A 15,006-nucleotide genomic window follows, 5' to 3' on the forward strand; every position below is an offset into this window, starting at 1 on the left:
GAGGCCCAGTGTCCATCTGCTACCTTAATACTAAATCTATAACTATATGTACATAGATATATTTCCCCATCATCATAGTAGCTGCTTTAAAGTATTTTCAGATTATTCTACGTCATCTGGCGTTGTTTTTTCCCATGTGAGCTGAGATTTTCTTAGCTCTTCATATGCTGAATAAGTTGGATTGTACCTTACCAATTTTGATTTTTATGTTTTGAGACTGGATCTTATTTCAATGCTATGGAGAACGTTGATCCTTTTATTTAGCAGGCAGTCAACCTCAATACTCAGATCTCAAGTTCTAATCCAGTCTTTGAGTGTTGCTACCATTGCATTTGTTTGCAAATTCCTTTTATGCTATTTGCATCTATTCTACCCATGCTTCATTGGACAAGTGTTCTGGGCAATTCAGATCTGAAAGTCTTTGCTAGGCTAATTAATGCCAGGATTTTGCATGTAGACCTCGGGTGAGGTGGTGGAGGCTAAATCTAGGAATTCAAAACGAATTTCTACAGCTGATTTTTCTAGCTCCTCTCTATTTCCTCGGTGCTCACTGTCTGCTTGCCTGAAGCTCTCTCTTCAGATCATCTGGTCAGAAAGTTGGGGTTTTAGTTACCCATTCTGCTGCCCATTTTCATGACTCCTCTGGTAGGTAGTTACAATCTACAGGAGGATCTGAAAGAATAAAATTAGAAAGCCTATTTGTTTTTGTGTTACTTCAAATTCTGGTCTTCTTGAATATTCTGATTACCTTTAAGAATTCTCAAATGGCTGTGTTACACCTTCAGTCCAGATACTGTAATTGTATTTACTGAAAAGAGAGTGTTAGGTCTCTATCTTATCCAAAAGTAGGATTTTAAATGCTTCAAAGGAGCCTTCTATTTATACGTTTTCCAGTACAAATGTTCTTTCTTCTGGCAGTCTATGAGACATTCAATCTTCTTCACCTACACCGTAATCAAAGGCATCAGTTCTTCCGTTTTCCAGATTCATTGTACAGATTTTACATGGATACAAGGCATTTGAAAATATTATGACTCACATTAGTCCTCAAAATGGCATCCTTACTCTTAGTGCTTTAAAATGGGTCTTTTACAGCAAATTTTCCCAGTAAAATATATTGTTTGTAGTTTGGACTTACTCCTTCCTCGATCATATGCTACCTTCTTATGTGAATGAATGTTGAACAATAACTTTTGAAATAAGTTACTCTGTATTCTTTTGATGCTCCAGTTCCACTCAATATCTTACTTACAGAATCTTTCAATATTTCAACTCAGTGCTTAAAATTTTGGGGGGCTTCTTTCAACCTGATAAATGCAGAGTATGTTTCTAACTCCAGATCTTGCACATTTATTATAATATACTTCGTCTTAATGAGCTGGCCATTGAAATGTTCTTTCCAGCTCTTTTACTCATTGTCTTTTCCAGCCACTTTAGTTTTCCTGTATTGCAGATTCCTGTATTGCATCAGATTCTCATCTAACATCTGTGTGGTCTTTTCTTTCTTTCCTGTCTTCTGAATGACCTTTTGCTTTCTTCATGTTTGATGTTCTTGATGTCATCCCACAGCTTATCTGCTTTCAGTCATTAGTGTTCAGTTGATCATATCTTTTCTTGAGATAGTTTAAATTCAAGTGTAATATATTCAAGGTTAGACTTTGCTCTCATGGTTTTAATTTTGTTCAGCGTCAACATGTACTATAGATGCACATGAGCTATAGATGGTCTCTTCACGGTCAGCCAGCCACTGGTCTTGTTCTGACAGATGATAATGATTTTTTTTAATCATCTCTTTCCACAGATGTAGTTGGTTTGATTCCTGTGTTTTACTTCTGTGAAGTCCATGTGTGTAGTCAACATTTATATTATTGGAAAAAGGGTATTTACAGTAATTAAGTTGCTGGTCTTGCAAGTTCTATTGAATTACCTCCAGCATAATTTCTATCACCAAGGCTATATATTTACAACTGCATATCCTTTTTCTTCAAACTCAGCTTTTGTATATGCCAATCAATAATTATCAGTGCCTCTTGATTGCATGTTTGATCAGTTTCAGACTGTAGAAGTTGGTAAGAATCTTCAATCTCTTCATCTTTGACGTTAGAGGTTAGTATGTAAGTTTGAATAAATTAGATTAACTTGTCTTCCTTGTAGGTCTATAGATATTTTCTTATCACTAACAGTGTTGTACTTCAAGATCTTAAATGTTCTTTTTGATAGTGAATGCAATAACATTGCCAACATAGCAGACTGTATGAATGTCAGGCTCAAAATGGTCAATAGCAGTCCATTTCAGCTCATTAATACTTAGGATATAGATCTTTATGTGTTCCATTTTATTTTGACGACCTACAGATTTCCTAGATTCATACTTTATACATTCTACATTCCAAATATTAATGGATGGTTGTAGCTGTTTCTTCTCACATTGAATCATAATTCTGAAGGCTGTACTCCATTTGTAATTGAGGTTGACTCTGAGTAGACAACGTGACCAGAGTCACACTAAATGCCTTCCAGCCTAAAGGGCTCATCTTTTGGCACTGTATCAAACAAATGTTCCACTGTTGTTCATGATGTTCTCACTGGACAGTTGTACTTTGAAGTGGATCACCAAGTCCTTCCTAGTCAGCTGTGCTGAAAACTGCCACCATGGATGTCTCTGCTAGTATTAAAGTACCAGTGGCATAACAGTGACATACCTTCTAGCATCACAGCAACATGTAAGCTCCATAGTACAACACATTGTCAGAGGAGTGGTGGATGCTTCATGTAATTGTATTTTATTAGCATATCGTGGTTTTTAGTATCCAGGAGCTCATTTTTATTTTCATTTTCACGCTTTTCTTTCCATACAGATGAAGTATTTAATCTTCTTCAGAACTTTGTCATGTCTGCTACAGAGAGCATTTCTGAATTTCTTCTCAGAAGACTTACTATGAATGAACTAAGTATGGTAAGTTTTCATTGAAATTCCTTTTTCTGTTCACCAGTATTTGAATAATTACTGATTAGCAGACATTGTTTTAAGTTGAAAAGAAAATTATTTTAATGTGATATTTTTTCAAGAGGAAGCCTTAAGAAGCAAAAGAAGTACACCTTTTCCCATGTGCATTTATTAATAAGTTCAGCTTTTCTGAGCCTTAGTTTTCTCATCAGTAAAATGGAGACAACAAAGTCTTTTTATAGATTTGAGATGTTTGAGATAGTATATTCTGTGTATGAGGGGAACTTCAAACTTCTTTTAAAAATTTCATTTTTTAATTCCATTTTTTACAATTTTGGGAAACCCCTTCATACAGAGATTGGACCCAATATACAAAGATTCTGATTTGATAAGTTTGAGATGAGTATAGGTAGCAATATATATCATTTTAAAGCTCCATAAGTGATTCTGAAATACATGTAGGGTTGAGAACAGTAGGTCTGAACTATAGAGAAATAACGTACCTATCTGTCTAGCTTTCTCTATATATTTATTTCATTGAGAATCTGTAAGGACAATGCTGAAGCAAGTAGAATGATTATAATTTTTACTAAAATGAGGAACTATATTTAATAACTTATATTAGAATACACTAAGGATCCCTGGTAGCATAGTGGCTATGCATTGGGCAGCAAACTGCATGGTAAGCAGTTCGAAACCACCATCTGCTCCAATGGAGAAAAATTGGGCTTTCTATTCCCATGAAGATTACAATTACAGTCGCGGAAACTCACAGGGGCAGTTCTTCCCTGTCCTATGGGGTCACTGAGTTGTCGTTGATGCTATGGCAATGAGCTACTGGAATACATTGTTGAGGGGGAAAACATGGCTGCATAGCAGAAGGCTCTGTAAAACCGTCTTCAAACAAAACTTCAGAAATAGTGACGACAACTCCGGTATCTAAGTTCTAAACCTTCCCCGAAGAACAGAAACCTCTACCAATTACAGTCTGGGCCTTCAGAGAGAGGAACCACCACAAAGAACCAAAAAGAGGGCCACAGAGTTTGTGCTGCCCCCATGGCGCTCACTGGAGCTGCCTTTCTCCCTCAGCAGAGGAGAGAGGAAAAGGGGAGGTGATGTATTATCTCCACGCTCACCCCAGCACTAACCATACGAGTACTTCTTTACCAACATACTTCTAGGCAGAGTGGGAGGCAAGTTCATGCTGGTGGGGTGGGCGGGGGCCCAGCTCAGGCAGGAAAATTCAGATTCCCTGCACCTTATGGTTCAAAGAGTCACAGCCCACACTCACTGCATTCTGGAAAATAGAAGAGATTCAGATTGGCTGGTGGTTGACTCTCAAAACCAGCTGGAACTCTTGGGACTAGACTATAATAACCCTGCGGGAGTGCAAGATCAGGTGAACCTGTTTCAGGGGAGATTAGCATAGGAGTTTGAAACATCTCGTTGTGGACTTAGAATTCAGAGACACTGCGTTCCTCACGGTCAGAGACCCTGTACCTGCTGGTGTACAGATGAATACAGGTAGGCAGGTGAGCAGTGTCTTAGGTACTCTTCTTTCCCCCTTCATGTCAGTTATACTGATCATTGGCCTACACTCCCTGAAAGCTCAGGAGTCAACTTTATGATCAAACCAGGGTGTTGATGGAGGCAGTGTTTACAGTAACTATTTCAGTCAGTCCCTCAGGATAGATTATTGCCATACAACTTATCCACCCTTGACTCTTCAAGAACTTCAACATGTGTGCAGGGAATGTTGTACATTCCAGGAGCAAATAGAAAAGCATCATGTCTTGAAAGCAGCAGCCCCAATCCCTGTGCACTTGTGAAAACAGGAGAAACTGGCACAATTGAGTGGAGTATATGCAGACTTAGTTACAGAAGAGGTCTTGGAAGAAGAAAGGGTTTTAGATCATCCTTTAAGGAAGTTTAGGAGAATGATTTTCATCTGTTTTAAATGAATGGAGGAAAACTTTGACAGAAATACAAAAATAACAGAAGATAGAGGAGCTCAGGAAAGCACTACAAGAGCAATCTGACAAAATAACAACTTGGAATACTAATACAACTCCAGATAGAAAATCAAAGGACATGCATGCACTAAGATGCTAGAAATGGATAATATTCTGAAAGATTGAAACAAAAGAATTGAAACAATAGATGCATGAATTACTGATCTTGAAGATAAATCTCTTGAGACCAAAATAAAGATCCAACTATTAAAGACATTAAAAATATATGAAATCTCAGAATTCTTTCAGAAACTGTCAAAAGGAACAAGTTCCATTTGATAAACATTCCAGAATAGGAAGAATAAAAATAACCAGAGAGAATAAGTGAAGTACTGAAATAGAATTTCCTTAACATTATGACAGAAAACAAAGTTATCCATGAAGTCTAGAAAACACCAAAGAGAATCATCATGCCACATCAGAGTCAGACTTTAACATCAAAGGAGAGGACAGAAGCTGGGGTAGAGAGAATAATCGCCTACAAATGCTATCCAGTAAGACTAAGGTTAGATTTTCCTTATAGGCAAGGAACCATGGAACCATGTAAACAAGAAGGCAGTGGATTAAATGTATTCAGAATCTTTAAAGAAATAAAAAAAAACTGCCAATCAAGTGTCCTATATCCAGCACAATTAACCATCAAATATGAAGTAGAAATACTTTTCAGACAAGAAAAAATAAAAGGAATTTGCAAAAACAAGACCAGCCTTACAAAAAAATACTAAAGAGCTTGTTTGGACAGAGAATAACAGACAGCAATATAAAGTCATTGTAGAAGACATTATCAAGAAATCCTAAGCAACTAATACACAAAGTAAAACAGCTATATAAAAATATGGAACTATGAGTAACAATTTATAATAAAGACAACAAAAAATGAAAGAGGGAACAGAGTAGATATTAAGTAGTCAAGCAGAGAAGATGCCAGTAGTTCACAAAAGACAACAAAACTCTTACATTTGGAAAGAAAACAATTTTAAAAACTTAACTAAAAAACTCTAAAACTTTAACAAAATAAGAGGAAAACTATAAAATCCTATAAAAGAGTAAGATAAAAAAGAAAGAAAAACATTCACAAGAAAATTTCTAAACAGAAGGAAAGCTACTCAGAAAATTATGATTAACAAACCAACAATATTATAAATATATAACAATGACAACAGTAAACCCACCCTTAATAACAGTGAGTATAAATGCTTTAAATTTGCCAGTTATGATAGAGACTAGAAGAATGGATAAGAAAACATGAATATATCAATTTAATGGTAGTCAATAGAAAGCTGGAGTAGCAATATTAACAGACATCAGAGTAAAATCCATCACGAGAGTCAGAAAGCCATTAAATAGTGATGAAAGCCACATTTGAACAAGAAAGCATGCCATCTTAAAAATCTACTTACCCAATGAAAGACTTTCAAAATACATTAATCAAACTCATAGAACTGGAGAGACAAATGAACTATAACTACAATATGAGACTTTAATATATCACTTTTGAAAAAAGACAGGTCAACTAGAAAGAAAATAAAAAAAGACACAGAACTAAACACAGTTAACTTGATTTCTTAAACATCTATAGAACATTTCACCCAACAACGTGCAATTAATTTTTTCCAGTGCAAATGGAATGTACTTCAAAATAGATCATATGCTAATCCATAAAGTGAGCATCAATGAATTGAAAAACACAGATACTCCAAAACCGTCTTTTTGGATCACAATGCTGTAAAATTGTAAACCAATAATAGGATCAAATAGAAAGAATCAATTACATGGACTTAAAAACCACTGAGTAACTGCAGAAATAAAGGGCACAACTTAAAAATTCCTTGAAACAAGTAGATAAGGGAGCAACAAGTGATCCAAAATTAGTGGCAAGGAGCGTGTGAGAGGCCTGGTAGGGATTCAGCAAGGGCAGTATAACCAAGAGAAATTACTGAAAACCAAATGAAGGCTGAGCATGATAGTGGGACAAGAAGAAAGTAAAAGGAAATAGAGGAAAGTATTAGGAGGCAAAGGGTATTTCTAGAGGTCTAAATACAGGCATGTACATAGGTAAATATATTTATATAGGATAGTGGGGAAATAGATCTATGTGCATATATTTATAGATAGTATTAAGGCAGCACATGGACACTGGACCTCCAACTCAAGTATTCCCTCAATGCAAGAATACTTTGTTCTTTTAAACTGACATTCCATGATGCTTGCCTTCCCCACAAGATCACTGAAGACAAATGTGTGCATAAGCAGATATGAAGAAAGCTGATGGTGCCTGGCTATCAAAAGATATAGCATCTGTGGTCTTAAAGGCTTGAAGATAAACAAGTGGCCATCTAGCTGAGAAGCAACAAAGCCCACATGGAAGAAGCACACCAGCCTGTGTGACCATGAGGTGTTGAAGGTATCAGGCATCAAAGAACAAAAAATATTGTGAATGAGGGTGAGTGCAGAGTGGAGGCCTACAGCCCATCTGTAGGCAATGTGACACCCACTTACATAAGGGTCTGGGGCAGCAGACGAGTAAGTCGGTGCTAGCAACGATGAAACATACAACTTTCCTCTAGTTCTTAAATGCTTCCTCCCCCTTACCCCCACCACTATCATGATCCCAATTCTACCTTACAAATCTGGCTAGACCAGAGGATGTACATTGGTACAGATAGGAACAGGAAACACAGGGAATCCAGGGCGGATGATCCCTTCAGGACCAGTGGTGAGTGGCGATACTGGGAGGGTGAAGAAGGTGGGGTAGAAAGGGGGAACTGATCACAATCTACATATAACCCCCTCCCTGGGGGATGGACCACAGAAAAGTGGGTGAAGGGAAATGTCAGACAGTTTAAGATATGACAAAATAATTTATAAATTATCAAGGGTTCGTGAGGGGGGAGGGTGGGGAAAAATGAGTTGATAACAAGGGCTCAAGTAGAAAGCACATGTTTTGAGAATGAGGACAACAGATGTACAAATGTGCTTGACACAATGGATGTATGTATGGATTGTGATAAGAATTGTACGAGCCCCCAATAAAATGATTTAAAAAAATAGTCTGGGGGAAAAAAAAGCAGAATGAAACAACATAAACTATCTGGGACACAGCAAAAAGCATTTCTCAGGGCAATTTATAGCAATAAGTGTACACATCAAAAAGAATGATAAATGTGCTTGATACAATGGATGACTATGGATTGTGATAAGAGCTGTACGAGTCCCAAATAAAATTAAGTAAATATGAAAAATAAATAAGTACCTTGACAGAAGACCTACAACATTTTGAACAAAACAGCAACACAAATCCTCAAATACTAGAAGCAAACAAAGATCAGAGCAGAAATAAATGATTCAAGTTTGTTTTTTAATCATTTTATTGGGGGCTCATCTCATCACAATCCATACATTAATTGTATAAAGCACATTTGTACATGCATTGCCCTAATTCTCAAAATATTTGCTCACCATTTAAGCCCCTGGCATCAGCTCCTCATTTTTCCCCCCTCCCTCATAAACCCTTGATAATTTATAAATTATTTTGTCTTATCTTACACTGTCCGATGTCTCCCTTCACCCACTTTTCTTTTGTCTGTCCCCCAGGGAGGAGGTTATATGCAGATCCCTGTAATCGGTTCTCCCTTTCTACCCCACCCTCCCTCGACCCTCCTGGTATTGCCACTCTCACCAATGGTCCTGAAGAAAAGGAAGTAAAATCGAAACTGACCTAAGTTTTTTGTGTGACATACATGCTAAGTTCATGCTAAAAACAAGAATACATAGTTATGTACCTTTGTTTCATAAGTAGAAAACATGCTGAAATGTGAAAACTTTCAGGTTTTTTTACTGAAAGTTGAAAGGCAAGGAAGTAACAAAGATAAAAAACTTTGAGATCAGAAACGTTTTTCTTTAGTTTAAATTCTTATCAAGAAATTGTTAGTAGTACTTAATAGTTAATAACTTGCCTAACAACACACATAATTTCCAAGATATTTGATAGAGCAGGTATTTGATAGTGTTTGTGTATATATTTGTTGTAGTATCACCTCATTATCATTATATTTACCTTTTTATTATGAAAAATTTCAGACAGATACTTTAGAAATATAATGAGCCCATACATATATATATATATATAGCCATCCTATAACATAAATATTTGGGGGTTTTTGGAATTTGAGGCTATAAATACGAAACTGAAAGCATAATGTTTAAAATCTTTCATTTTATTCCTTCACGTTATTAGTGCTCTTTGGAGGAAAATAAATCCTGATTTATAGCACCAACCTGTTTCCAAGGCAAGTTAAAACATAAGGCACTGTTTGGAAGGAAGGAGATAGGAATAGCTCTTGGACTTAGTGTTACTAGTTCCAGCACACACTGCTTCTTTTCTCAATTCGCAGAGGAAATCGTAGCCACCTGGAATGTCCTTGGTTGTAGGTTACCAAATGTATACCTTCACCCTGCTCTCTCACCCACACGGGAATCTGTTTTCCTTTCCTTTGGCAACAAAGTAAAGCAATCAGGATTCCATTCTCTTCTATCTCTACAGTGCCTTTTGATTATCCTTTCTTTTCTGTATTTCTAACCTTTTCTCCTGCATTAGTTTCATGAGTGTTTTGATCTTAAGAATCTCTTACTTTGAAAGAGCATTCTTATTTCCATGTTCCGTTCTAGCACCCCATTTTTGTCTCCTAATCCTACTTTTTATCCTGACATCATGTCAGAAATAAGTAATTTCTAAAAATGGAACAATTGTCTGCCAGGAAATTATATTAAAAAACAATTTTTAAGTCATCAGTGACCCCTTTGTTACCAACCTTGAACTTTTCTTCATTTCCTTGCCTACTGGACACTGATGATCATGTCATTTTTGAAATACTCTGTCCTCCCCCCATCTCTGGCTATCATTTTAATTTTTCTTTTGAAAATTTATTCTGTAGTATATATCCTTTAGTTAGATCTTTTAATGACTTCTCCTGGCCTCTTCTTTTTCCCATCCTCTTTACTACGTTTAGGTGAGCTCATCCACTTCCCTAGCTGCCGTTGTTCAGTGACACTCACATTTCTGTCTTCACTTGGACCTGTCTGCTGAGCTTAAGAACTATTCATCCATTTGTTACTTGATAACTGGGGTTGAACTTCTCACATTGAAGAGAATTATTCTACTCAAAACTAAACACCTTATTAATCCTGTAAATAGGCTATTTGAATTCACTTCAAGATTTTTTTTCTTAGCGAGTGTATCACTTAACCAGTTTCTCAAGCCTGAAACACTCTGGCACCTTTATCTCTCACTCACATAATTTAGGTTTAATCTGTCACTAAACCTTGTTAAATTTCAAGTCATTTCTGACTCATAGTGACCCTGTGCAAAAAAGGATGAAAACTGCGTAGCCTTGTGCCACCCTCTCAGTTTTGATGTTTGAGCCCATTGTTGTAGCCACGATGCCAAGCCATTTGTTCAGGGTCTTCCTCTTTTTCACTGCCTGGCCACTTTACCAAACATGATGCCCTTCTACAGGAACTAGTTTCTTCTGATATGTCCAAAATACATGAGAAAAAAGGCTTGCCAACCTCACTTTCAAGGAGGATTCTGGCTGTTCTTCCAAGATGGATTTGTTGTTCTGGCAGTCCATGGTACTTTCAATATTCTTCACCAGCACTACAGTTCAATTGATGCATCAGCTCTTCAGTTTTCCTTACTCAGAGTCCAACTTTAACATGCTTAAGAGGCAATTGAAAATACCATGTCTTGGGTTAGGCACATTTTAGTCCTTAAAGTGACTTCCTTACTCTTTAACACTTCAATGTTTAATAGGTCTTGTGCAGCAGATTTTCCCAGTAAAATGTGTTGCTTGACTGCTGCTTCCATGATTGTGGATTGTGGACCCAAGCAAGATGAAATCCTTCACTACTTCAATCTTTTCTGTTTATCATGATGTTATCTATTGGTCCATTTGAGGATTTCAGTTTTCTTTACATTGAATTGCAATTCCTGTTGAAGGCTATAATCAATCCTTCATTATCATGAGCAAGTTCTTCAAGTCCTCTTTACTTACAGCAAGCAAAGTTATATCCTCTGCTTGTCGAAGATTGTTAATAAACCTCCCTCCAATCCTGATGCTTCATTCTTCATCTAGTCCATTTTCTGATAATCTGTAGAGCATGCAAATTGACCAAGTATGGTGACAGGATATAACCCCAATGCACAGCTTTCCTGATTTTGAAGCACGTAATATTCCATTGCTCTATTCAAATGACTACCTCTTGATCCATGTACTGGCTCCACATGAGCACAATTACATGTTCTGCAATTCTCTTCTTAGTGCTAGCCATAATTTATGATCTGCACAAATTCCTTTGTGTAGTGAATAAAACATAAGCTCACTCTAATGGTGTCAATTCCATCTCTTAATAATCATAAAAGATGGAGAATAACTGCCCCTGTAGCTTTCTGGATCTGCAACGGTATATAGGAGAATTAAGCCTCATCTTTCTCATGGCTGGTACTTTAGAACTGCTGACCTTCAGGTTAGCAATACAGTGCATAACCTACTGTGCCACCTGGGCTACTTGTAAATAGAACACAAGTAAGCATTTTTTTAGTGTTCTCTGCTCTCAGTCAAGATCTATCTGATACTGTGCTTCTGTTATCTCTCCTCACAGATGTACTCATTTTGATTTCTGTATATTTCATCTGGTGAAATCCACATGTATAATTGTCATTTATGTTGTTCGAAAGGTAGTTTCTTTTTTAAAAAAATCATTTTGTTGGGGGCTCATACAACTCTTACCACAATCCATACATCCATCCATTGTGTCGAGCACATTTGTACCTTTGTTGCCATGATTCTCAAAACATTTGTTTTCTACTTGAGATCTTGGTCTTTTCCCCTCCCACATGAACCCTTGATAATTTATAAATTATTATTTTGCCATGTCCAACGTCTCCCTTCACCCACTTTTCTGTTGTCCGTCTTCCAAGGAGGGGGTTATATGTAGATCCTTGTGGTCGGTTCCCCCTTTCTACCCCACCTTCCCTACACCCTCCCAGTATCACCACTCTCAGCACTGGTCCAGAGGACTTCATTTGTACTGGATTCCCTGTGTTTCCAGTTCCTATCTGTACTAGTGTACATCCTCTGTTCTAGCCAGATTTGTAAGGTAGAATTGGGATCATGATAGTGGGGGTAGGAAGAAGCATTTAAGAACTAGAGGAAAGTTGTATGTTTCATCATTGCTACATTGCACCCTGACTAGCACATCTCCACCCCGAGACCCTTCTGTAAGGGGGTGTCCAGTTGCCTACAGATGGGCTTTGGGTTCCCACTCCTCACTCCCTCTCATTCACAATGATATGATTTTTTTGTTCTTTGATGCCTGATACTTGATCTCATCAACACCTTGTGATCACATAGGCTGGTGTGCTGCTTCCATGTGGGCTTTGTTGCTTCTCAGCTAGATGGCTGCTTGTTTACCTCAAGCCTTTAAGACCCCAGACACTGTATCTTTTGATAGCCAGGCTCCATCAGCTTTGTTCACCACATTTGCTTATGCACCTGCTTTGTCTTCAATCATGTCAGGAAGGTGAGCATCATGGAATGCTAGTTTAATAGAACAAAGTATTCTTGCATTGAGGGAGTACTTGAGTAGAGATCCAGTGTCCATCTGCTACCTTAATACTAAACCTATACATATATGCACATAGATCTTTTTCCCCATCATATATAAATATATTTACATATGTCCATGCCTGTATTTAGACCTCTATAAATGTCCTAGTTCTTTCCTCTTATTTCTTTTTACTTTCCTCTTGTCCCACTATCATGCTCAGCCTTCATTTGGGTTTCAGTAATTCCTCTCGGTTATGTTGCCCTTGATCAAGCGCTTCCAGGCCTCCTACCCACTCCTCGCCACCGATTTTGGATCACTTGTGCCTTTGTTCCCTGGGTTTGTTAACACCACTTCCTGGAAAGGTATTTTCAATGAAGAAATATGTTGGTCTTACAAAAAGTTCTACATGATCTCCAGCTTCATTTCTATCACAAGGCTATATATTCCAATTACTTTTCCATCCAACTTTTGCATTGCAATCAACAATAATAAATGAATCTTGATTGCATGTTTGATCAATTTTACAGTGAAAAGGCTTGCATAATTCTTCAATTTCCTCATTACTTTTAGTTGTTGGTGTTAAATTTGGATAATAGTTGTATTGATTGGATTTCCTTGTATGCCTATGGATATTATTCACAGATGGCATTCATTCATAGACAGTATTAGTCATAGATTATTAATATTTGTAGATACTATTCATTCACAGATGGCTATTCTTTTTGACATTGAATGTGAAGCCATTCTTCTTGAATTTATTAGCAGCATAGCAAACCATATGGTTTTCTCATTCATAATGGCCAATAGCAGCACATTTCTGTTCACTCATGCCTCAGATACTGGGCTTTCTATATTCTGTTTCATTTTTTATTATTTCTAATTTTCGCAGTCATATCTCCTAAATTCCACATTCTGATTATTGATGGATGTTTGTAGCTGGTTCTTCTCACTTCATGTCATTATGATTGACTCTCGTTTGAGAAGACAGCTCTTCCTCCGGTGTCCTATTTTGAGCACCTTTCAACCTGAGAGGCTCATCTTCCATCATTAACTTTAATATCTAACAATGTTCTACTGTTGTTCATAAGGTTTTCAGTATATCTGAGAATGTTTCTCTGCTGTTCCTAAGGTTTGCAGTGGCTAATCATTCAGATGTGGACAGCCTATTACCTCTTCATAGTAGTCTATTGTTCTAGAATTTCCACTGAAACTTACATTTAGTAGTCTTGTTTGTATTGGAAATACCTTTCTGTCTTGTTTGTCGTACAGTATGATTGAAGAAGCTCTGTCACCAATAGTTTTACCTTACATCTATATTTTATACTATCATCATACAGAATGCCTGGCATATAGTGATTACTGCATTAAAATCGATTAAATTCATGAATTAAGTGCTTTTTTGTGCTAGAGGAGGCAAGTTACTATAGTGATGTTAATTAAGGCCATTAAAGTAATTTAGCTATTAAGCTAAAGCTTTAATGTACTAACTCTCACTTAATTCTTTCAAACAAACCATAATGGGCACTATTCCTGTTTTCTGGATAAGGAATCCCAGTCAGAGAAACGAGGTAAGTTGTCCTGGGTCACAGAGCTGGTGAGTGATAGAGCTACATAGAACTTGTTTCTTCCCCTAATTAGGTGTGGGACTTTGGGGAAGTTTTAACCTTCCAAAGTTAGTCTATTTATTAAGAAAATGAGGCCATAATCTTCCGTTTGAGAGCTGACAGTTAAAAAAGAAGGAAGTGTGGTAACTGTTATAATTGTTGTGACGTGCTGGCAGGAATTGATAGAACATGGTTCTTCTAGTGTCTCATGATATATATAGGTAGGCAATAGAGGATAAAATTGTGATTAAAGTGTGATAGCAATGCTGAATGTAAAATCACTACTACAAACCCAGAGAAGGATGCCCATAGTTCTGCAAAGATTGATTATTATAGACTTCTTGAAGGAAATGACATTTCTCTCATAAATATCTTCTTTTAGTACTTTAACTAATTTATGCCTGGCCTTCACTCTCACAGTCTATGAAAATCATGTACCCATAAACATTTTAATGTTTGTCTTAGGTTTCAGATCTGGATCGTTGCCATTTATACCTAATGGTATTGACTGAGCTTATAAATCTCCATCAGAAAGTTGGGTTAAAAAGAGGTAACCATATATGGAAAGTGATTTCTTCTTTGAAAAATGCATCTATTCAACATCTTCAAGAGATGAACAGTGGGCAGGTAATCAGCTTAAACTCAAGATTTTGTGGGTTGAGTATGCCACATGTGGCATACATGTTAAATTGTATGCAATATTTTGATGTTATAATATTTACTTGCAGTTAAATAATACTCTTTGGTGATAATTGATTAAGATTGGGAATATTACCATAATATGAAAAGGATCCAAAAAGTTTGTGGTAAAATGGAATTAAAATATAATAATAAT

At 36.8% G+C, this 15,006-nt stretch overlaps 1 protein-coding gene across 1 annotated transcript in view; it reads left to right on the plus strand.

Annotated features, from left to right (window-relative positions):
• Positions 1 to 15,006, plus strand: part of TARBP1 (TAR (HIV-1) RNA binding protein 1) — a 132,144-nt gene that overhangs the window by 54,719 nt on the left and 62,419 nt on the right. Inside the window, exons 15-16 of the mRNA XM_045298216.1 lie at positions 2,859 to 2,956; positions 14,637 to 14,798. Of these exons, the coding sequence (XP_045154151.1) occupies positions 2,859 to 2,956; positions 14,637 to 14,798 (260 nt within the window). The remainder of the gene's footprint in view (positions 1 to 2,858; positions 2,957 to 14,636; positions 14,799 to 15,006) is intronic.

The sequence above is a fragment of the Echinops telfairi genome, unplaced genomic scaffold (assembly GCF_000313985.2).
Source record: "Echinops telfairi isolate 266 unplaced genomic scaffold, ASM31398v2 ScPeMD7_7424;HRSCAF=8462, whole genome shotgun sequence".
NCBI lineage: Eukaryota > Metazoa > Chordata > Mammalia > Afrosoricida > Tenrecidae > Echinops > Echinops telfairi.